General features: G+C 45.4%; 1 protein-coding gene across 2 annotated transcripts in view; it reads left to right on the forward strand.

Annotated features, from left to right (window-relative positions):
• Window positions 1–25,627, forward strand: part of SLC7A8 (solute carrier family 7 member 8) — an 82,998-nt gene that overhangs the window by 18,676 nt on the left and 38,695 nt on the right. For both annotated transcript variants that reach the window (XM_063913632.1, XM_063913631.1), the window contains exons 3-4: window positions 13,123–13,327; window positions 13,422–13,573. In XM_063913632.1, the coding sequence (XP_063769702.1) occupies window positions 13,123–13,327; window positions 13,422–13,573 (357 nt within the window). The remainder of the gene's footprint in view (window positions 1–13,122; window positions 13,328–13,421; window positions 13,574–25,627) is intronic.

Below are 25,627 nucleotides of genomic sequence, written 5' to 3' on the forward strand. Positions count from 1 at the left end.
AACGTTCTATGCCCACTGAAGTCCTGTCCACTGTTATTGATCCTGAGGGTCGTTATGTGATAATGTCTGTTAAGATTAATGGTAGAGTCTATACAGTATGTAACGTATATGCACCCAATGTTTACTCCAAGAGTTTCTTTCAATCCTTACTCTCCAAATTGACCCCCCTTCTCACAGACCCCTTAATACTCTGCGGAGATTTGAACCTTATCTCCTCCTCCTATTTAGACCGATCCCATACACCGACAAGACCTCTTTCACTGCCCAAATTTGAGGTCCCTCTATTAGCTGATAGCCTACAGACGGTAGATATTTGGAGAGCCTTACACCCCACAGAGAAGGAATACACATGCCTCTCAGTGGCCCACCACACGCTATCTAGGATAGACTATATTTTATTATCCCATTCTCTATTACCGAATGTATCAGATTCGCAAATTGAGCCAATTTCCTTATCGGATCATGCCCTAGTTACTGCAACACTTCATTTTCCAGACATATCCCCCTCTCCTAGATTATGGAGATTCCCTACTATCTCGCACACTCCCTGAAATTTCAAGAAAGATTGGAATCCTCTTGGGAGGCTTTTAAAACTAACAATGCATCCCACTTGGATGAAGATACAATTCTATTCTGGATGACTGCAAAATCGGTCCTCCGGGGAGACATCATATCCTATGTCTCAGCCACCAATAAGAAATATGCCTCTCAGTATTTAGAGTTTCAGAGGCCCCTGTCGGCAGCCTATCAGCAATACAAATCTTTTCCGACTCCTCAAAATCGCCTCATATACATCGAAGCCAAAGCACACTTTGATGAATTCATGTCTTCCATGGGTAATAGATATTCATTCTCGGTGAACTATCGGTTCTACAAATTTGGCAATAAAACTGGCACGTTGTTGACGACACTCCTCACTGGTTCCCGCCCTCCCATGGTAACTCATCCTTTGCATACCCCCGCTGGCACTTTAACTACTAATAATCGGGAGATCTCTGATGTTATGAAATCATTTTACAAGGACTTATATTCTTCTTCCTCAGGCTCCTCCCTTCCCACTCCTCCCACCCAGTCGCCATGGCCCAAGGACTTTTGGGATAATCTTTCTGTTCCCCAGCTTCATTCTTCCATGGTATCACCATTGTTAGTACCGATCTCGTTAGAGGAAGTCCGGAGTGTCATTGGACAGTTTGGCAGGGACAAGGCACCGGGCCCTGGTGGCTTTAGTGCCGATTTTTATAAAATTCTTCTACCCCGAATAGGAGATACCCTGGTGTCTGTCCTCTGACACTCTTCCCAAACATTTCAACACTGCCATCTTCAAAGTCCTCCCCAAACCTGGTAGAGACTTATCCCAACCAGGATCATATCGCCCAATTTCGCTGTTAAATCTTGATTACAAACTACTCACTAAAATCTTGGCTAATCGGATTAAACTATTACTCCCTCATATCATACATAAAGATCAAACTGGGTTCATCTGGGGCAGACACTCGGAGATCAATGTACGGAGAGTACTAGCTGCCATTTATGCTTCCTCTTCAACTACTCCTTCCTCTCTTCCAGTTATTCTCTCACTCGACGCGGAAAAAGCGTTTGATATGGTGAACTGGGACCATCTTTTTTCCACGCTCCTACACTTTGGCTTCCCTGCAGATTTTGTAAATCTTTTAAAACTTCTCTACACGGCTCCACAAACCCAGATATCCTGTAATGGAGTTCTCTTCTCCCTTTGAGATCCAGAGGGGTACCAGACAGGGCTGCCCTTTATCGCCCTTACTATTTGCAATAGCACTGGAGCCCCTGGCGATAGCCTTACGCCAATCGAGTGTAATTATGGGAATTAAAATTGGAGATGTTGACCTCCGCCTTGCCCTCTTTGCCGATGATATGCTATTATTTGTTTCAGATCCGTCGACCTCTATCCCAGAGATCCTTGGATTGATACAGGCATTCGGAATTAGGGCGGGGTATAGGATTAATGTGGCCAAGTCAGAACTTTTACCCTTAGGCCCCTCCTCCTGTACCATTTCCACACTTCTCTTGTCTCTTTCATTCAAAATTGCCCACACAAAGATTACATACCTAGGGATTCAAATCTCAGCGAACCAGACTATATGAGGAAAATTTCACTCCTGTCCTGGCACGTATCACCACACTATTGGATGGTTGGAAATTGTTGCCCCTGTCCCTGTTAGGGAGAATAGCTGTGTTAGAGTATAGTTTTTCCAAAAATATTTTATCTCATGCAGATGCTCCCAGTCCGCCTTACTAAGCATGACATTCAATAATTACGGAAAGTTATGTCGAGATTCTTATGGAAAGGCAAAAAAGCATTCATCGCTTTGGATAAATTGATGGCCCCTAAGTCCGCAGGTGGATCCGGTGTTCCTGATTACGCGTCCTACTCAATGGCATCCTTATTCAGATGTGCTGCTGACTGGCTGTTTGACAGGGAACTCTTTACAGACTCTGCTTTAGATGAGGCACTATTCACTCCTTACTCCCCGGGGGCATTGCTCCTATCCAAACCCTCACTGGTCCCGAACCACATCCTCGCCAACCCCCTTTTTCGTGATATCTATTATAACTGGCGCTCTTTACACAAGAAATTCAAATGTAATCCCGAGAAATCCATATGCATTCCGTTATGGGGTAATCCAGCTTTTCCCCATCTCTCATTAACGCAAATTACCGGCTCTGGAAAGAGAGAGGACTCTCAAACTCTTCCAAAGTATTTGACCCGGGAGGCTCTATGTATTCCTTCCCATCACTCCAAGAGAAATTTGACCTACCCCACTCTCATTCTTTCATGTACCTCCAGACACGACACTATTTAGGCTCAGTCAATCACGTTTACTAATTCACATGAACCCCCTCCATCTTCTAACCCACTACTGCTCTCGCTTAATACACATAGAACGGGCCCGACACGCATTAGACAAATATATTCTATTCTGACATCTAATACAACGGACTGTAGATGGGATAGACTACTTACCCAATGGCGTAAGGATATACCTAGCCTGACTAGTCATCACCAACTCGGTGATCATTATGTCTCTACCCTTAAAGCCCTGGCTTCACCTTACTTACAGGAGGTCCACCTCCGTACTCTACAGAGAGCCTATATTTCCCCGAGTCAACATGCTAGGTTCCACCCTACGGAAACTGGGGAATGCCCCAAATGTCATGTACGTACGGCTTCCTTCTACCATATGTTTTGGGAGTGTGGTCTGATTAGACGTTTTTGGAACAAACTTCTGGCCTACATTAATAAGCTCCTGAATATATATGTAACAGCAACACCCCTATCTTGTTTATGTGCAAATTTTTCTGACTGGAATTTAGGACCTGGGAAACGGCGAATTATACCATTTCTCACTATTTTGGTAACGGTCTCAAAGAAAATTATCCTCTCACTGGTTATTATCCTCTTCCCCTACACTGGTGGAAGTTCATGGTAAACTTTTACAGATACTATATTACGACAGGAAGTCGGTTCAAGTCAATATAGAGGTGGGGGTTAAAACTTTCTACAAGAAATGGGGTCTCTATATAGAGTCGCGGGATCAGTCCACACAGGCCCAGATATTTAAGGTCTTTGAACATACCGAATGGTTCCTCCATAGGAAACTGTTAGAAGAGCCTACCTCATGATCATCTGTCGTTTATGCTGTTACGACCTAAGGTTGAACTCCTCCACACCCTGCCAGGAGAATGATACATTCACTGCTATCTTTCCTCGATTCTATTGTTAAGAGCATCTTTGCCCTCCTTCCCTATTTACCCTAATGTACTTCCCTGCCCCTTCTTTCTCTTTCTGAACTTTTTTCTTATCTTCATATTAAAATAGATTTTCGAATGATGTTTCTAATGTTTAGTTTCAGGGAATATCTTCTTGTGGGTTACTATGGTACAAATATTGAATACCTGAACTATGGGAATATGTGCCTTTTTCTATCTCCATACTCCTGTAACTCCGAGTACTATTCTTATTAATGTTACCCTATGCTTTATGACTTGTTCTTGGAGTAAGAGATTTAACGATTTTCAGATCATTAATGACTACAGGATTGTAGAGTATGATGTAATTACTGGAGTATTACCTCTGTTCCCATACTCAGATGAGATCGAATGTTTTCTTTTTCTTTTCTTTTTGATACAGTTTGATGTACCCACCCACATGATCTAATTGTTTACTTCATCAAATGCTGACGATTTGTTCATGTTTTGCCTTATATTCTATGAAAATCAAAATAAACAGATTAAAAAAAAAAAAAAAAAAAAAACACCTTGAAAAAGAAATTAGAAAACACCATCACTAAGGAAGGACTGAATGAGGACAGAAATCGAGCTTCATCCGGTCAATCACTAGCTGTTCTCATATCCACAGCTTTACTTTTGAGAGCCTCTGCTGCTATTTTATGGTCTCCCATTACCACAACACCCACAATTGTGTCTCTTTCATGCTGCAAAATCACGCTGAGTCTGACGGACACTTTTTTTTGTTATCTTTATTCATTCATCTATCTCCCTTCCCCCTTCTCTCCGCTCACTTCTTCCCATCCCCTATGTTTTCCACACACTAGCATCCTTTCTGTCCCACTCTCCTCTCTTTACTCTGAATAATAGATGAGAGCGTGACGTGATTTCTATTTATAGAACCTGTGACGGGGACAAAATGTTAGATTTCCCGGGGTGTTATCTTGTAATGCACAGCTCCTGTAATAATGTTAGTATGCTAAAGCTGGGTACACACAGCTTTAGCAACATGCAATGTCGTCAACTATTTCCCTTGAACTCCCAGTCAAACGATATAGGGCCTAATTCAGCATAGAACGCTATTCAAAGAATTAGCAAATTTAGCGATTTATCGAACTACTGCGTACCGTTCGCATTGTGCATGGGTGAGAGGTAATAGCAGCAGAAATTTTGTACAGGCCATAATGGCAATGTAGCTGATGTTTGACAAGATGCCGTTTTCTGGATGTGTCAGAAAAAACACAGGAATGCCCAGGCGTGTTTGGGGAGGGTCTCTGACATCACGGCAGACCACTTCCAGGCCGTCTCAGACGCAGCTTAGTTGCAGCCTCAGACCTACTTACATTTGCTCAGACTGCAAAAAATCTTTGATGTTCTGGAAATTGCGTATGCATCTGTGAATGGATAGCGATCTGCAATGCATTTGCAAACTTGCATGGGGCATTTTCTCTTCCTATCGGGGTGGCACCTTTCTACTCGCAGACAGCGGCAATTTCTCAGAATAACAATCCATGCTGAATTAGGCCCTTAGTGCATACACACTGAGTAATCCTGCAAATGACCTACAGCTATATTGTCAGTGGCCAAATCCAAGAGTATGCTGTCGTTGACGATATCCTCAGATTGAGCTGCATGTAAGGCTGATCAGAAGACGTCCGTGAAGACTGAAGGGGCGGCACAAAAAGAGCATACACACTTCACAATTTGTCATTGGAATCTGACAATTTATTCAAAATATCATCTAGTGTGTACCCTGCTTTACATTACTACACATCCTGAGATTATAAAGCCTACAGTTCAGGGGCTCTTTATGACTGAGCATCATGTGTACACCCAGAGGAGCTTGTCAGTACTAGTATAATGATGCCATCATAAAGGAACTTGTACATAAAGATTATTAGAAATGATTTATGGTATATTGGCCCTCATTCTGAGTTTTTCGCTCGCTAGCCGCTTTTCGCAGCATTACACACGCTAAGCCGCCGCCCTCTGTGAGTGTATCTTAGCTTAACAGAATTGCGAACGAAGTATTCGCAATATTGCGAAAAGATTTTTCTGTGCAGTTTCTGAGTAGCTCGAGACTTACTCTTCCAGTGCGATCAGTTCAGTCCAGTTTCGTTCCTGGTTTGACGTCACAAACACACCCAGCGTTCGCCCAGACACTCCCCCGTTTCTCCATCCACTCCCGCGTTTTTCCCAGAAACGGCAGCGTTTTTTCACACACACCCATAAAACTGCCAGTTTCCGCCCAGAAACACCCACTTCCTGTCAATCACACTCCGATCACCAGAACGAAGAAAAAACCTCGTAATGCCGTGAGTAAAATACCAAACTTCTTAGCAAATTTACTTGTCGCAGTGCGAACATTGCGCATGCGCAATTAGCGGAAAATCGCTGCGATGCGAAGAAAATTACTGAGCGAACAACTCTGAATGAGGGCCATTGTGTGTAATCCTGCAAGAGCGGTATCTATTACACAGGCTGAGTTTTCTGTGAAAAATATTTATTTCTGCAATAGTTATGTACATTTATCAGTCTAGCGGAATTGGATATTAGGAATTCGCAGATAAGTTGTTCAAAATGGGTGTGTATCAGGTAACTGGCGGACAGAATCCCATCGGTCAGCATCCAGACGCCGGGATCCCGGCTGCAGAATGCCAGTGGGGGGGGGGAGCGCATCAAGCCCCTTGCAGGCTCCCTGCACTCGCCACGCTGTGGGCTCAGTGGCGAGCTGCGATCACCACAGGTTCTATTCCCACTCTATGGGTTGTGTGGACACCCACGAGTGGAAATAGTCCCTGTTGGTCGGCATGCCGACTGTCAGGATAGTAAGCGGGCGGGATGTAGGTGGAAGTGTTGTGACTGCCGGTCACATAACTACTTCATGTTCAAAATTCTGCATAGTTCCAGTCTTCTCCAGGCTGATTACTGATACAAAGCACTCAATGGCAGCCATGGTCACTCTGTCAGAAGATAACACTTTAGTCTTGTTGTGTTTCAGGGGAATACTGTATTCTATGTGTGGAGAAAGTAGTGCTCAGAATATGACACTGATGTGAATGGCCAAAATATTCTCTGTAAAGCGCTGCGGAATATGTGTGCGCTATATAAATAACTGGCAAATAAATAATGACACTGCCCTATATGTTTTTGTTAATAAATAAAATGTAACCGTGTATTAACAGTTTCTTATATAGCACTGGAAATTCCATTGTACTTTTTTACAGGAAACGGTGACACTACAAAACTGAGTAGTGACAGACAGTCATAGTGGTAGGAGGGCCCTGCTCACAAGCTTGCAATCTCTAGGGAAATAGGCATAGATACGCAAGGATAGGTATTATCTATTGCATAATGGTCCAGCAGATTGCAAGGGTTCTTGGTGGGCTGTCTGATATGATCACCCAGCAATGTTGGCCAGGGGTCACTAGGCTTTGAAAGTGAGGAGAGAAAATTTGAGGCTATGTGTGGACTGTACAGTAGAATGTAATTGAATAGGAACGTTTTTGAAGGTTATGTGGGTGGTTCCAAAATTTGAAAAGTGCCTGAAGAGGTGAGCTTTCAAGGAACACTTAAAGGTTTGGAGACTAGAGGAGAGTCCTTTTGGGCAGGTCATTACACAGAATGGTTTACATGGAGCATCCAATGCCTTGGTGTCCATGAAGAGCAATTTCACACATCAAGTCGCATTAAAATGAAACCTTAAAACTATAGGATGAGACCCAAAGACTGCCACCTCTGTGCTGGTCTAACCTGAAGTCCTTCTGCAGGCAGGAAATTACACCTCTCTCTCACTCTCTCACTCTCTCACTCTCATCCTGTTTCTGTACTGATCTGCAGTCTCTACACTTCTGGGCATGCGTGGTCAACTGGCTGCACACGTAGCAGCTATTGCCAGGAAGGGTTCTGGGGGCTACAATAGGCTAACGCCATCTTCAAATGGCATTCGCTCCAGGGATGGATCAAACTCTGGAATGCTCTGGAGTTTGGTAATTTTGGCAGCATCGCATCCCGCATAGAAACCTTTGTGGGTTGTGACAGCTGTCATAAATGGAGGGACAGCAGTAGGTATCGGAGACATCTGCTACGGTCCCTCCTTCTTACATGCAGGTGATAAATAATATTTGCGAGTATCACCTAAAAACAGGTGTTTTCAGGAAAAATGCTGCAAAAATGTTACCCTAAATAGGCCCGTAAAGTGGCTTATATAATATATTGTATTTTCTAATGTTCTATATCAGTGCTTCCCAAATTCAGGCCCATATTTATCAAACCTTGGAGAGTCAAAAATTGCACGGTGATAAAATACCTACCAACCAGCTGCTAACTGCCATGTTACAGGCTGTGTTTGAAAAATGACCATTAGGAGCTGATTGATACTTTATCACTGTGCAATTTATCGCTCTCCGAGCATTGGCGTTTCTATCATGGGTGCAATGTGTGCGGTGCACACACTGCACCCATGTTGTTTATACTTACCTTTCTGAAATCCCGTGACTAGCGCTACAGCCGCTGCATTTGCAGCAAAAATCCAACCAAGTATGGTTGCCGCGCATGTGCTGTTCAAAATTTGTCTCTGGGCCATGGCGGGTACCATATATCCGGACACATGCGCAGTAGACTCCGGCTCGATGCCGGAGCCTACGGTGCTGTGGAGAGGAGGAGGTCCACCCGGAGTCTGCACACGGGCCCCCTTGTCTCTTAAAACTCCCCTGTCCCTGAGGATTGATAAATCTGGGTCTTTGTCCTCAATGCCCCCTAACAGCCCAAGTTTAAAGAATACCCATACTTGTTCACAGATGCTTAGCTCAAAATAATTTATTTCCTAATTAAATCACCTGTTTTAGTCCTTCAGACCTGTACTGTTAGGGGTCTTTGAAGATTAGGTTTGAGAAACACTGTTTAATATGACCAAGTGGCAGATGGAATTCTGTCAGTCTTCACCCTTGGCAGGAAAAATATGCTTTTATAGATGAATTGAGAACAAAGGTTGACAAAAAAGCAATGTCAAGCAAATCTAGAGTACAAATCCTAATACTGAGGGCAAAGTAGCTGTTGTAATTCTTAACTCTGTCTGTGCTGATTAAGCCTGAACAACACTTTGAAATCTATAATTAGGGAGTTTGATACTAGAATAAATTACTTAGCCATAGATTAGATGGGTCCTGCTGTTGATATGGTAACATTAAGGCATATTTTAAGACCAAAAGCCCTCTGACTGGTGAAAATGCGTGTTGCTACAGGCAATATAGCTTCACCCTATAAGCTATGCTTTGTTTTGCCAGAGATACTCTAAGGCAGGTCTGGCCAACCTATGGCTCTCCAGCTGTTGTGAAACTACACATCCCAGCATGCTCTGCCACAGTTTTAGCATTTCCTAATAGCAAAAGTGTAGAAGGGCATGCTGGGACTTGTAGTTTCACAACAGCTGGAGAGCCACTGGTTGGCCAGGCCTGCTGTAAGGGGTCTCAGGCATAGCTGCCCGGAGCAGCAAGACTTAACATGCTGCTTCCCTGGACCACTCTCAGACTTGGGCCCTCACTCCATTTGGTATGAAAATAATAAAAAAACTTTTTTTTAAAAAGGTGAATTCTTTTTATTTAGATGTTAAAGCATAATGTCATGAATATTCCTGTAATAACAGGTATTGCTATCTCTTATGTGTCCGCTTTTGTCACGTTGACCTTTTCATCTGTCGACCTTTTGTACCTATTGACCGTATGATGTCGACCTATCATCCGGATACAAGTAAATATATCCCTTGTGGTGTATGGATGTGTAGGGATGTCAGTTCTTCACAGCATTGTGTCAGGAGTGAAAGGGTTACCTTATCTTTGTAAATCAGTACATTTTATTAAAGTGTTATCAGCTCTGCATACTTCTTCCTCTGATAGTGCCGAGCAAAGTTATTGCTTTTCATCAGTAATCAAAAACATTCTCTAAGAAGAAGGGTGACTGGGCAGTGTACCCTCAGCTCTCTGTAATAAGAAGTTTGCCCAGTCACTCCTTGCAGCATCCATATTGCCAGACATTACACCCTGCAAGAAAAGACTGTTATTTGTCCTGTATGTATAATGTATCTTGGTGTATTACTACCCATAGGAATAACCATTGGTTTGCAAACTTTTGTAAAAAGAGCAGACTGTCTGTAATCGTCATAAATTCCTATATTAGAGCATTCTTTGGGTCAGGAGACTGCCGATCAGCATACCTCCGCCATTATCCTGGCAGTGGAATGGCGCAACAAGCACCTTGTGGGCTCGGTGGCCACAGGGTCTATTCCCACTCTATGGGTGTCGTGGACACCCATAGAGTGGGAATAGTCCCTGCTAGTCGGTATGCCAACTGTCGGGATTCTCAGGGGGTGAGATGTAGGGGGAGGAGTTGTGACACATAACTACATCCCCATTCTTTCACCCCTCTTACAGCTTGGCAGATGAGCTTTAAGCTGGGTGCACCCTATACGATATCCTCCAATCTTACTTGCACACCAGTTGTTCATTGCATTGTCCCGTTGGATGTTCTACACGTCCTATGGTACAATTCCACAGATGTTGTGGCATTGTTACATGAAGCTTCTAACGATACATTAGGTTATCGTACAAAGTATCTTGTAGTGTATGCAGCGTTGTGTTACATTGCATCGCTGGGTCACACTAACGTTAGATGTGCACCCAGCTTTGCCTTACTCCCATCACTCTTGGGGACAATATTCCTTCTCCCGCCCCCACCCCGGGTCATTTTATACATGCATGCCTAAATGGACAATCTCGTCCATATTACCATGCAGGGCTATGGGACCGGGTGACGGGGGGAGTGACGAAACTTCACACCAGGTGGGTACATTCAGTCTCATGATATGCAAAACTGAGTTAATTCTCATCACAAGACTGTCTAAATCCTATAACATTCTGAACCTGTAATAGGATTTTGCAATCTCAGAATGCCGTAAGAAATCCTTTTAATTTTTCTAGGATTTTCCTTTTGTATAGAATTTTGAACTTTTAAGTCCGCAAATCATATGTCACATTAGTTTTAAATAGTAATTACCCAAAGATTATTCTACATCATACTGAACTTTTATTCTGACAGTTGCCTCATTCTAGCAGCCAAGATCCTGAAAAGCAAAATTCCCAATTAAATGTTTGGGTTTTTTTTTTTGTCCACTCCAAAGTAATATAATGAAATGACAGGTGCCAGGATAAAAGTGAATTGAGCATCATGTGTGTGTTTCTAGTTGGGGTCATGTGTACAGATTGTATTATCCCAGTCATAGAAGGCAACTTTTCTAAAATGATTGACTGTGCTCATAGTATCACCTTATTCTATAACTACGTAGGCATGGTCTGTAGCAGTGACCATACTCAAACAGTCACTACACCCACAGAGAACTATTATGAATAGATCCCGGCTATAGTGAATAAAACAGGCATTCCCAACCTTGGTCCTCCAAGGCACACTGAAGATGAGCGTACACTATACAAATATCTGACGGATAATCTGACAGATTTGGCTGGTTGAAATGAAAATCTGGATGAGAGCAAATGACAATCGACCATTTGTTCCCAAACACTGGAAAATGGACAACTCCTGTCCGAGATTTAACCAATTTGTATAAATGACCGTTTTTGTCAGTTTTCCAGTGTTTGTGAGCAAATGGTCGATTTGTCATTTGCTCTCATCCATTACCAGATTTTCATTCCAACCACCAGATCTGGCAGATTATCTGACAGATAATTGTATAGTGTATGCCCAGCTTTACAGTGAAGGTTTTAGAGATACCATGCTTGAGCACAATTGGGATGTAATTATGTGACCGGCGGTCAGGAGACCACCAGTCACAATACCGGCACTCACATTCCACCCACTCACTATCCCAATGGTTGGCATGCTGACCAACAGGGACTATTCCCACTCGTGGGCGTCCACAACACCCATAGAGTGGGAATAGAACCTGTGGCGAGTGCAGCTTGCCATTGAGCCTGCAAGGAGCTTTGTTGTGCTCGCCCGTGGCCGGGCATCTAAATGCTGGGATCCCGCTGTCGCACATACCTAAACGACTTACTTAGTACCTCAGTTAGTTTGTTTTAGCTGCTACATCTAATTTTATAGACTGCACTTTATGGGCGCAGTATTCAGTTCTTTTCACCTCCTCCCACACTCGCTCTGTTTCTGCTGATGGGCGTGGTATAATCATTCAGCTCGCTACTCCTGGGGTAGCGAGGGCGCCCAAACTTTTACGTAGCTAAACCTGAGTACTATTAGTGCGATATGAGCGATAATGGGGATCACTTTAAAAAGGAGATTGGGTGTGATATATCATGAGTCCCGCCCTATAAATGTTACCTCCACACTTATTGGCTGCCATGGGCATCTTCTCCACTCTTTTCGCAGCTTCATGAATAGACCCCTTAGTGTTCCTTTAGGACTGAGGCTGGGAATGCCTGGAATAAACATGTGCTCTGTTACTGGGACCACACCCTGCAGTATTATCGGGAAGCAGTTAAGATACCGCCGCACAGGATCCCGGCGATCACGATGCCCCAGTCCTGCACAGCGGTACAATGCCGACGCTGGAATACCGGCGAGTTAGGTGATTCTCCCTCGACATCCATAGAGGAAGAATACAACCTGTGGTGAGCGCAGTGAGGCACCGTGCCCGCAAAGTGGCGAGCGCAGCGAGCCCACAAGGGTCTTACTAGCGCTTACCCCACTGCCGGCATACTGGTGGCCGGGATGCCACTGTCTGTATGCTGACGGACAGCATCCCAGCCATCGGTATTTCATACCAAATCCAGTACTATCATACTGCAGAGTCTATCACCCCTGCACCAAGTCTATGACCCCTTTCACATCGCAAAAATAACCCGGTATCGACCCGGCACATTGCCGAGTCGACACTGATCAGTGTGCGATGTGAAAGGGACTTTGGAGAATTCCTGGGTCGTCCAACCCGGTAATTTAGCCCGGGTAATAAGAAGGGTTATTCCCAGGTTGAATACCGGGTCAATGGCAGCGTAAACGTATTCCTGGGTCAATGTTACTCAGGACCCCCTTCACTACATAGAGAGAGGCGGCGCGGAGATGATCTCCTCTCCCAGTGCTGCCTCCGCCCCCGAAGCCAGCGCAGAGTCTCCAATGCCGGATCCCACCCGGGAATGACCCGTTTCCAATTCCTGGGTGGGATCCGGCATTGGAGATCTGAAAGGGGTATATGACTGCTTAATAGGAACATTTAGTGAGCTCATTATTATAATCTGTATGTATTTTTTTTTTTTTCTCTCGATACATGTAATTTTAAACTGGTTGCTCATATTTTTTTCATTTAAGGTAAATGAATTGTCTTCTGTCTTGCAGGTAATATTATTGGCTCCGGCATATTTGTGTCCCCAAAGGGAGTACTGGAAAATGCTGGCTCAGTGGGAATGGCTCTCATTGTGTGGATTGTCACAGGAGTAATCACTGCAGTGGGAGCTCTGTGTTACGCAGAGCTTGGTGTCACCATTCCCAAATCTGGAGGAGACTACTCATATGTTAAGGATATCTTCGGTGGACTTGCAGGGTACATTAGAGATCTTCAATTAGGTGAAAAGGGGAATGTGGCTTTATTTTTTGTATAAAATGATTCTGATGGTCTGTCATTTATTTCCCTGCAGATTCCTCCGGCTTTGGATTGCAGTCCTTGTGATTTATCCTACAAACCAAGCAGTTATTGCACTAACGTTTTCCAACTATGTCTTACAACCTCTCTTCCCAACGTGTTTTGCACCTGAGTCAGGACTCCGTCTTTTGGCAGGCGTCTGCCTATGTGAGTAACATATACTGCATAGGGTGATACACTGGCCAATCTGTGGCTCTCCAGCTATTGTGAAACTAAAAGTCCCAGCATGACCTGCCACAGTTTTGCTATTAGTGAATTCTAAAAATGTGGCAGGGCATGCTGGGATGTATAGTTTCACAACAGCTGGAGAGCCACAGATTAGCCATGCCTGCACTATGATGTTCATTATGACATGTTAAACTGGTGTGCTGTCCACAGATCATTATTTTATTTTTGACCATTTTACAAAAGGGTTACATGACATTTGCAAGGTCACATGTCTATCTTCTAAAAATCGAGTGTATATTACCACTTGTATACTAATTTTTAATGCGCACTTCATTAAATCAGACATGACCATACCTCCCAACATGACCCTCTCCAGGAGGGACACAATGCTCTGCTTCTGGATTTTCTCTTAATTTATGATTGCCAACACCTGTGTTGAACAGGTTAATGGATAAGAGAGGTTTTTCAGCACAGGTGATGGCAACCTTAAATTAAGAGGGAAGTCCAGGAGCAGATCATTCGTCCCTCCTGGAGAGGGTCATGTTGGGAGGTATGCATGACTCCACACACACACACACACACACACACACACACACACACACACACACACACACACACACACACACACACACACACACACACACACACACACACACACACACACACACACACACACACACACACACACACACACACACACACACACACACACACACACACACACACACACACACACACACACACACACACACACACACACACACACACACACACACACACACACACACCGAACATGCCCCTTTCCAGGAGGGACAAAATGCTCTGCATCTGGACTTTCCTCAATTAATGATTGCAATCACCTGTCTGGAACAGGTAATGGATAAGAAAGGTGTTTCAGCACAGGTGAGGGCAATCCTAAATTAAGAGGGAAGTCAAGGAACAGAACATTTTGTTCCTTCTGGAGAGGGTCATGTTTGGAGGTATAGATCAGAGGTTCTCAAACTCGGTCCTCAGGACCCCACACAGTGCATGTTTTGCAGGTAACCCAGCAGGTGCACAGGTGTATTAATTACTCACTGACACATTTTAAAAGGTCCACAGGTGGAGCTAATTATTTCACTTGTGATTCTGTGAGGAGACCTGCAAAACATGCACCGTGTGGGGTCCTGAGGACCGAGTTTGAGAACCTCTGGTATAGATAGATATAGAGATAATAAAATCTACACACACTAGGCACTAAAATCTTTCATGTATCTTTGTTAAAAATAACATGAATAGTACAGGCTTAGTGAAAATCCTTAGTGCAATGTAGAGTTGTAAAACGGTGCTCCTTAATCTCCGTATTAGGGATTATTTGATTTAGCTGTTGTGTGAACTGTACTACGGGCTGAAAATCTTATGACCATTATCTCATGTGATCATTTAAAGCCAATAAGGAGCTTCCCAGACTTCCTACTGATGTTTCTTATTTTAATTTTGAATAAATTACAGCTGCAAAACAGTAATTGTCACATAGGCCTATGTGACATCTGTATGTTATCCGTTAAATGCAGTTCAGGTTTTATGGATATCAGTGTTTGACCATCCTTTAACCACTTGCCTGGCATGGTCGCATCAGATGCGACCATGCCTGCAAGTGCTCTATCTGTCCTGGTCGACCAGGATGCAACCAGTCAGAGTGTTAGCAGCGGTAGGGAAGGGAAACTTCCCTCCGCTGCTGCTGTCAGAGGGACCGGAAGGTCCCTCTGCCTCCCTGCACTCTCCCTCACTGATTGCCGTGCTACCGATCACTGCTGATTGGTCAGCACGGCAGGTTCCCCCCCCCCCCCCAGCGGCTGCAGACAATGGTAGCCGCTGGGGAGTGTAAATTAACCCTCCCAAGTCACCCCCAGTCCCCCCCCCCCCCCCCCCCCTGTATACCTGGAGGCTGTCCCGGTTTTCAAATTGAAAGCTGCCATTTTCCGATGGTCACGATGTTCCAGCTCGATGTTTAAAAATATTTTTATATATAATATAATAATTTTTATTTATTTTTTTTTAAACTAAAATCACTTGGGATAGGGTTAAATTCATGTTCTTCACCCAAGTCCCTCCTAAGAAAGCCCAGACCATCTCGGAGCGGTTTTTGGCAAAATAAATTGTCAGTTAAGTGGTTAAAACATACAATAGATCATTCTAAGAGGGGGTAGGGAGGTGGGGGCTTCAGGATCCAAGTTTGGACTAATATATTATTGTGTGTAGCTGTCGGATATTTAAAAATGTATCTGCAATTAGCTCATAAAATACATTATCTTTGTACGGCCTGTTTCAGGTGAGTATTAGATCTGGCCCCTCTCACTAATAATGTGATCGGATTAGTTTGATAAAGGGAAAAACTGTCCATTTGACCTGAGAAATTTTAACCTCTAATTCAGGGGTTCTCAAACTCAGTCCTCAGGACTCCGCACAGGTCACATTTTCCAGGTCACACGGCAGGTGCACTGTGTATCACCAACTGTCACATTTTAAAAATCCACAGGTGACCTGGATGCGAACTGTGTGGGGTCCTGAGAGGCAAGTTTGAGAATCTGATCTAGGTAATAAAAGATTGGGTTTAAAATGGTAAGGGGATGGGCTCTGATGTTATGGTTACACTTCTGCGCCTTTTAAGAATTTCCTGTCTCCCCTTACACCTAAGCACGCTCCTCTCTCAGGGCCTGATCGCAGCAGCAAATTAGTTAGCAAATGGGCAAAACCACGTGCACTGCAGGGGAGGCAGATATAATATGTGCAGAGAGAGTTAGATTTGGGTGGGTTATATTGTTTCTGTGCAGGGTAAATACTGGCTGCTTTATTTTTACACTGCAATTTAGATTTCCGTTTGAACACACCCCACCCAAATCTAACTCTCTCTGCACATGTTATATCTGCCCCCTCCCCCTTCAGTGCATATGGTTTTGCTCATTAGTTAACAAATTTGCTGCTGCGATCAGATCTGAATTAGGCCCTCAAAGGCTTCTACTCGGGGTGAAGCGTAGGCAACCACCTTGAAGTGCACTGTGCCGAATGTCTAGATCATAGGTTCACAAACTCCTCGGGACCCCAAACGGTTCAGGTTTTCCAGAATCATAAGTGAAATAATTAGCTCCACTTGAGGCTTGAGGGTCTTTTGAAATGTGTCGGTGAGTAATGAATACACCTGTGCACATGCTCGGTGCATTGGAAAATGTCAACTGTTTTGGGTCATGAGGACGGAGTTTAAGAACCTATGTTCTAGATCAGTGGTTCTCAAACTCGATCCTCAGGACCCCACACGGTTCACGTTTTCCATGTCACCCAGCAGCTGCACTGTGTATCACCAACTGTCACATTTTATAAATCTACAGGTGACCTGCACAACATGGACCGTGTGGGGTCCTGAGGACTGAGTTTGAGAACCTGTGTTCTAGATGGTGTAAAATCAACGCATCAACTGCACTTCACAAATGAGGTCCAGGTTGTGCAAGTTTTAGTTTTCCTCGTTATGCTGTCTATATACTGCACGTACCGCGAAGGACCTATGATAGTTGCTGATTCAACACCCAGTCTATAACAGCTCACCTAAAAGAATGAAAATCTGTAACAAGCTAAAGCCTCCTGTGGGATCGGAGTTGTTACTAAGGAGTTAATTGATTGTTGATTGGACCTTGGTTCTGGCCCTCATCTCTGATGACGTGGGGGATGGGTTGTTTTGGACTGTGCTCTTGGGACATGGTGCTGCCTGGCTGCCAGGAGTTGTGGATCCTGCTTAAACTGGTTCCCTGAAAGCTGAAAACATAAGGGAAGGGGGGGTCAGGATTATGCAAGCACAGCTGGGCTTGAAATGTCATTATTCAGACAGAATGATTACTCAGGGCTGAGTCAGCAAGAAGGTAGAACTAAGGGAAGTGAGGGGATAAATCCAGTGTTTGCACGGGTGAGATTAATATGTGTTTGTATGAGACTGGAAAAAAGCTAACGTATGTAAGTGGCGTAGCAACAGAAACTCATGCAGCTATCATAGGTCCTTCGCTGCACATGCAGTATATAGACAGCATAACGAGGAATACTAAAACATGCGCAACCTGGACCTCATTTGTGAAGTGCACTTGATGCGTTGATTTTACACCATCTAGAACATAGGCTGTAAGATTTAGGCTAGTTTTGTCTGTGAAATATGTTTCCTTATGTCGACTCAGTGATTAATGGAAACAAATGTAATTATAAGTGTGTATGTGTGGTTGTTTTGTTTTTGTTTTTTTAAGGGAGATATGGATGTCCCTCTGGTTTCCATGCCTTCCCTTGGCGGATGTGGCATCTTGCTGTCCTCCAGTTCTCCTTGTAACTCAGGGTCACTGATAATAATGACGCAGAACACAAAATACATAAGGGTACAATCGGATATTCCACCTAAATCTGAGCCATGAGACTCTGTTGAAGCTGGTATACAGTATTTTGCCAATACTTAAACTGGTTTAAAAGGCACAGTGAAGGTACTATGGGGGAGATTTATCAAAGCTTGGAGATAGCTAAAGTACCAACCAAACAGCTCTTGTCATTTTGCACACAGTGGGGGAGATTCAGATGTTTGAAAAGTCAGTTGGGAGTCTGTTTTCTGCTGCGGGGTACACTGGGCTCCACAAGGAATGGACAATGGGGTGTAGAGTAGGATCTTGATCCGAGGCAACAACAGGCTCAAATCTTTGACCTTCTTCCCAGAATGCATAGCACCGCCTCCTATATCACCCCGCCTCCCTGCACAGGATCTCCGTTTTGTAGTTGGTGCTGCAGTAGCAGGCACTTAACAGAGGGACTGCTCCAGGCAGCCCTAAGAGCTTTTTTTTTTTTTTCTGATAAGACTTCAAGGGCAGCAGCAGTGTTACATGTCAGTGGACATTCACGGCTGCAGCTCCAGCTCTCCCCAGTGGCGCTGTACACTCCCGAGCCCTGGTTGCCGGGTAACTACAGCAGGAGGCTCCGGTTTTCTTCTTGTCAGGCACACACGACGGGGGCTCTCCGGGTTCGGGTGGCCACGCTTCGGGAGGTGGTAAGTGGGTCCCGCTTGCAGAACCCGGTCTTTATCGCGATCCGGCGCGGTCAGTGGGAGGCGGGCCGCGCGCGCTGGCGGTGGACACTGTGGCAGTACAGGCGATCCCACTAGATCACCAGGGCATGGGACAGGTCAGGTTTTCGTTATAAACATTTTATTAGAGCCCGCAGTACCCGGTGGTTTTGCCAGCAGGGAGATAGAGCTTGGACCTGAAGCCCCTCCCCCAGCCCCAGGGTGCCATTTTCTGCAAATGTTCCCGCCCTGGAGCTGCATATCTGTCTCTCCCTCACTCCCTGGCAGTGTCTGCGGCGCCATTATCCCTCAGCTCACTGTTCCTGGGAATGCTTGGGCAAATCCTCCTATGTAAAGCTGCCTGGTTGTCAGTGCTGTGACTTTACAAGACACTTAAGTATTCTACCTGCCTTTTTTTAATCAGTGTTAGTTAAGAAAGCGTGCACTTAGGGGGTAATTCCAAGTTGATCGCAGCAGGAAATTTTTTAGCAGTTGGGCAAAACTATGTGCACGGCATGGGGGGCAGATATAACATTTGCAGAGAGAGTTAGATTTGGATGGGTTATATTGTTTCTGTGCAGGGTAAATACTGGCTGCTTTATTTTTACACTGCAATTTAGATTGCAGAATGAACTCACCACACCCAAATCTATCTCTCTCTGCAAATGTTATATCTGCCCCCCCCCCCCTCCTGCAGTGCACATGGTTTTGCCCAATTGCTAAAAAATTTCCTGCTGCGATCAACTTGGAATTACCCCCTTAGTCAGGGTTTCCTAGTACAATTACCCTGAGATCTACATCCAGTTCTTACTGTGTACTGTTATATCTATTGTTATATAGCTGTGTAAGCTAGTCCAGTGCAGTATTATTGTTAGTAATAACCTCTGCATTGTATAGACCTGTGACTATTTGTGTGTGCATTTGATAGCTGAGTGGTGTCCATTTCGTGTCTTTCACTCAACCGGCTATCCCTATATTCTATAACCTGAGGGAGCTTGGTGCGTCAGGTTTTATCTAATATAGGATTTTCACAAAGATATACTGTATTACGTATTTTTCTCTGTGATTTAGTCACCATATCTCTCCTTTATCTCTGCTGGTGCTGACTCACTCACAACCAGCGGTTGTTCCTGTCTCAGGAGAAAGTCCTGAAACTTCAGGACAGAATTAGTTGCTTCCTATCTCGTCCGCAGGTGTCGATACATTCGGCGATGCAGGTGCTGGGCCTCATGGTGTCAGCATTCGACATGGTGGAGTGCGCTCAATTTCACTCTCGCCCTCTCCAGAGGCTGATTCTAGCCAAATGGGACGGCCTGCCTCACCGGATCAGGTCTCAAATGATCTCATTGACTCCGGAGGTCCGTCTGTCGCTGCTCTGGTGGCTCCGGGACCAACAACTGTGCAGGGGCCATCCGTTCTGGATATCCAACTGGGTCCTGTTGACGACAGATGCCAGTCTCAGAGGTTGGGGCACGGTGCTCGAGCAACACTCCCTTCAGGGGTGGTGGACCAAGGAGGAGTCCCTCCTCTCGATCAATATTCTGGAGTTGCAGGCGGTCTTCAATGCCTTGAACCTAGCCCAGCATTTAATTCAGAACCGTCCTGTTCAAGTACAGTCGGACAACGCCACCACAGTGGCTTACATAAATCATCAAGGTGGCACTCGAAGCCGACTAGCAATGAAGGAAGTCTCACGGATTCTACAGTGGGCAGAACGCCATCTACTGGCCATACCGGCAATATTCATTCCGGGAGTCCTGAATTGGGAAGCGGACTTTCTCAGTCGTCAGGACGTGCATGCTGGCGAGTGGGGCCTCCATCCAGAAGTGTTTCAACTCCTAGTGGAAAGGTGGGGCCTTCCAGACGTAGATCTGATGGCATCTCGACACAATCACAAGGTTCCGGTCTTCGGAGCAAGGACAAGGGATCATCAAGCAGCATTCGTGGATGCGCTGGCGGTACCGTGGAGGTTTCGGCTGCCGTACGTGTTCCCTCCTGTGTCACTCCTGCCCAGGGTAATTCGGAAGTTCAAGCAAGAAAAAGGAATTCTGCTTCTCATAGCTCCAGCGTGGCCCAGACGGCACTGGTTCTCAGACCTGCAAGGCCTTTCGTCAGAACGTCCAATTCTACTTCCACAACGCCCATACCTCCACGTTCAGGGCCCCTGTGTCTACCAGGACCTAGCCAGGCTGTCTTTGACGGCGTGGCTCTTGAAGCTTCCGTCTTAAGGGCTAAAGGGTTTTCTGAGGCGGTTATTCAAACTATGTTGCGGGCTCGGATTTACTATAGGGTCTGGCATTCTTACTTTGTTTGGTGCGCATCTAACGATTATGACGCTTCCAAGTTTAGTATAGCCAAGTTGTTAGCTTTTCTTCAGCAGGGCCTGGACTTAAGCCTGCGTCTGGCCTCCCTCAAGGTTCAAATATCAGCCTTGTCGGTGTGGTTTCAGAGAAATTGCAACCGTACCTGATGTGCATACCTTTACTAAGGGCGTGTTGCGTATCCAACCTCCCTATGTCCCGCCTGTGGCTCCTTGGGACTTGTCGGTGGTTTTGGAGGCGTTACAAGAGTCTCCGTTTGAACCTCTTGGTTCAGCTGACCTTAAGTGGCTTTCCCTTAAGGTGGTGGTTCTGCTGGCTATTGCTTCAGCTAGAAGAGTGTCTGATTTGGGTGCCTTGTCCTGTAGTTCCGCATATCTGATATTTCACCATGACTCGTCCCGGCTATCTACCTAAGGTGGTTTCTTCGTTCCAGCTTATTCAGGAGATTGTAGTTCCGGCACTTGTTTCTCCTGATCGGTCTCCCAAAGAGCGGTCTTTGGATGTGGTACGGGCTCTCCATATCTATGTGAAGAGAACTGCTCCTATTAGGAAATCTGATTCTCTTTTTGTTTGGGTTTCACAAACGGGGCTGTCCTGCTCACAAGCAAACTCTGGCCAGATGGATTAGAATGGTGATTGCACATGCTTATGTGAAGGCTGGTCTCTCTGCTCCTGATCACATTAAGGCCCATTCTACTCGGTCTGTTGGACCTTCTTGGGTGGCCCTTGAACAATTGTGCAAGGCGGCTACGTGGTCCTCTGTGAACACGTTCATAAGATTCTATGCCTTCGATACTGCCGCTTCCCAGGATGCTTCATTTGGACGCCGGGTTCTTGTGCCCGCTACAGTGCGTCCCCTCCCATAAGGAACTGCTTTAGGGCATCCCCATTGTCCATTCCTTGTGGAGCCCAGTGTACCCCGCAGCAGAAAACGAGTTTTATGGTAAGAACTTACCTTTGTTAAAACTTTCTGCGAGGTACACTGGGCTCCACAAGGCGCCCACCCTGATGCACTTAGCTTCTTTGGGTTGGTATGGCATTAGCCGCTGACACGTCTCCTGTCGTGAGAATGCAGTGTTGTGGCTACTAACCGTTGTCTCTTTTCCTGCTACTGCATTGGACTGGTTAACTAAAAACGGAGTTCCTGTGCTGGGAGGCGGGGTGATATAGGAGGCGGCGCTATGCATTCTGGGAAGAAGGTCAAAGCTTTGAGCCTGTTGGTGTCTCGGATCAAGATCCTACTCTACACTCCATTGTCCATTCCTTGAGGAGCCCAGTGTACCTCGCAGAAAGAGTTTTAACAAGGGTAAGTTCTTACCATAAAACTCGTTTTTTTTCCTATCTAATAGACAGGAAAAAAACAGACACTCAACCGACTTTTCAAACATTTGAATTTCCCCCTGTGTTTGAAAACAACCATTCCACTCCTGTCATTTTTCAAACATTTTCATAGTGTCTCCCATTTATCAAATATCACCACATTCACGGAGACTTGCAAAACCACAATATTCCTTGGTAGAATGGACAAAAGTTGACCAATGTGGCAACCCATGTCTGTGACCATATTGGACATTGAACCCATGGCTAAACTGTCAGATTAAGGGGCACCCAGGATTGCCATTGAGCAGTGTGGTTGGAGGAGGAGTCATAGGGGGTAATTCAGACCTGATCGCTAGGGTGCGTTTTTTTGCATCCCTGCGATCAGGTAGTCACCGCCTACAGGGGGAGGTGGAATTCGGTGTGCAGAGAGCTGCACAAACAAAAGTTTGTGCAGTCTCTGCACAGCTCAGGACTTAGCCGCTGCAATGATCGAGGCCGGAGCTGTCGTCACAAACCCTCCTCCCAAACGCCTGGATCCTCCTGCGTTTTTCCGGACACTCTAAAATGGTCACAAACTGCCTCTTCATGTCGGTCACCTTGCGTTCGCCTATGCGATCACTTTGTTCGCACCATCCCGTCGCTGCCCACCAACGCGCGTGCGCCGCGGGGAGAAAAAAAAAACAACAAAACATTGGCCCCCACAGTAATTAAACAGACGGATGCTGCTATCTGTATACTGACAGCCAGCATCCCGTTTGTCGGTAAAACATATCTATTCCTTAATAATGCCACACACACTTCCCCCAGTAATTCCACCATACACTGTCCCCCAGTGATTTCACTCACTGCCCCCCCCCCCCCCCCCCCGTAATTGCTGCCGCCCACATACCCCCCCCCAGTGATTCCAAACATTGTTTGATATAAATAAATTTTTTATTTTAAATATATAACCTGCAGCGGCAAGGCTGAGAAGGCAGCATGGATGGAGGAGTAGCAGTGGCCAGTGGACTGGCGGGCACTCCAGGCAGGAATGCAACATGGCGTGGGTGACCAAGGAGTCACCACAGGTCATGGGCCGCTCGCGGAAGTGCACAGTGCTGCTTGAGCCAGCTATTGATTGCGGTGGGTCTCTCTGGCAGGCAGTGGCGGTGAGCATCTCTGGCTGGCGGCGGCACACCTAGAGACCGCTTGCGGCACAGCGGTTGAAAATCGCTGGTCTAGAGACAGCACAGATAGTAACAATAGTGATATTAGCTGTTGTCATGCCACCTGTTGCTCTCCTCCTTCCCCTCTTACGCAGCTGAAAACCATCATCCTCAACTAAATTTTACATTTAGGGGGTTATCCAATTAGGCGTGGTAATTTTACTGCGGCTTATTGGTTTGCTACAGGCTATCTATTAGCCCCGATAGCTGGCGCTTATTTGGGATTGGTTTCACCTGCCTGATAAGTGACTTTTTGCCGTGAAAATACATAGGTGCATGGCTTTTTGCGGACCCTGTATATTTTAGCAAGAAAAACTGTTTTTCCTCACAATGTAATTGGATACAGTGATAAAAAAAAAAAAAAAGCAAACCTTCCCCCGCCCGTGTTTTTCAGTCACGCCATTATCATAGCTAATCACAGCTACCTCCCATAGTGCAACCTTGCAAACAAAACAGAAATGGGCCAATTGGCTCTGTGTATGTCTACTGTTCCAAAACAGCTAATGATTTATATATAAAGGTTTATATAGTGTTCATTTATATCTGTACATTTTGGCTTCTTGTACACACTTGTGTTCACCACAGTAAAACTGGATGTAAAATATATATATATATATTGAGTCATGTGGCTGTCAATGAGCACTACAGTTTGGTGGCAGCTATGGTATTAAATTTATTTTTGCTGCAGCTGCAATGGGTTAGGATAAACCACTGTATGCATACAGCCTTCATATGTGTGTTGTAAGGACCTAAGCTGCTTCCAGCCACATTAGTTCCATTCTGATCAAATCATGGCAGCGTCTGTAGATACTTGTGGTAAAATGTATCTGAACACTAAGGGGCCCTACTCACTGGCCGAGCTGCCCGACGGCGGACACGGCCGACGAGCGACCCGGCGGCGGGGGGGCAGTGACGGGGGGAGTGAAGTTTCTTCACTCCCCCCGTCACGCGGCTGCATTGAAGTGCAGGCAAATATGGACGAGATCGTCCATATTGGCCTGCATGCACAGCCGACGGGAGACCAGCGATGAACGAGCGTGGGGCCGCGACTCGTTCATCGCTGGAGTCTCCACACTGAAAGATATGAACGAGTTCTCGTTCATTTATGAACGAGATCGTTCATATCTATCAGAATATCGGCATGTGTAGGGCCTATAAGTGAATCTGTTGTACATTTTACCAATGCGCCTATCCCCATTTCTCTCTCTCTCTGTCCTCATTCACTCTCCTGCTTTGCTTTATTTTCCAGTGTGTTTTCTGCCTTACTCCCTCCCACCCATGGGTTATTTCTGGTCTCTCTGTAGCTGGTAACTTTTCTCTTCCCTACCATCTGTCTCCTAGTTAACTTCTGAGCTTGAAAACAAGTTGTCTTGTCTGGCAGGACGCCCTGATCCGTAGGACGTTGTGTTTTTACACAAGTGATTTCCAAGTAATAGTGTAAGGATGTGGCATACTGACACCCCCAAGCCAGTGACATCACTACAGATGATGACTACACACACGGAAGAGTCCTAAATGTGTGTGACATACTCTGTTACAAATCTTGTATCAACATGGGATTTAAATTGTAGCAAAATAAGCTGTGTAAAGTTTCATAAGTGCATACGTGAAGCATGTGTGCACAAGCTGTATAAGGAAGTAATGTGCAGTCAGCCATCACGTGCTATCACAGATAATTGCTGTTATCATCCCTTATCTATACTGCCAATTACACAGCAGTGTACAATAGGAGACTTTACCCAAGCGTATCACTCCGTGCCCCAATGGAGCTATTATACCTCTCTGGCTTCACACAGATGCTAGCTTCCAGGGACAGGTTTTAGAAAACCATTATCCTACCAGTCTTTGAACTATAATAAGATACCAAAGCAACTGGTGTAACCAACATGTACCACTAAACACATTCATCTATCCTAAAAATAAAAGGGGGTACTCACGGAGCGATCGCTGCTTAAAATCTAAGATTTTAAGCAGTCATCACTCAGTGTGTACCCCTCATAGCGATGCGCAGCCCCGTGCATCGCTATCGCAGGTGCTAGATTGGCCTGCCGGGTGAAGAAATGAGCGCCCCCCCCGTCTACACCCCCCCCGCACGCTCAGCACACAGCAAGTGATATCCAATGAGTGA

This window comes from Pseudophryne corroboree, chromosome 1 (assembly GCF_028390025.1).
Source record: "Pseudophryne corroboree isolate aPseCor3 chromosome 1, aPseCor3.hap2, whole genome shotgun sequence".
Classification (NCBI taxonomy): Eukaryota; Metazoa; Chordata; class Amphibia; order Anura; family Myobatrachidae; genus Pseudophryne; species Pseudophryne corroboree.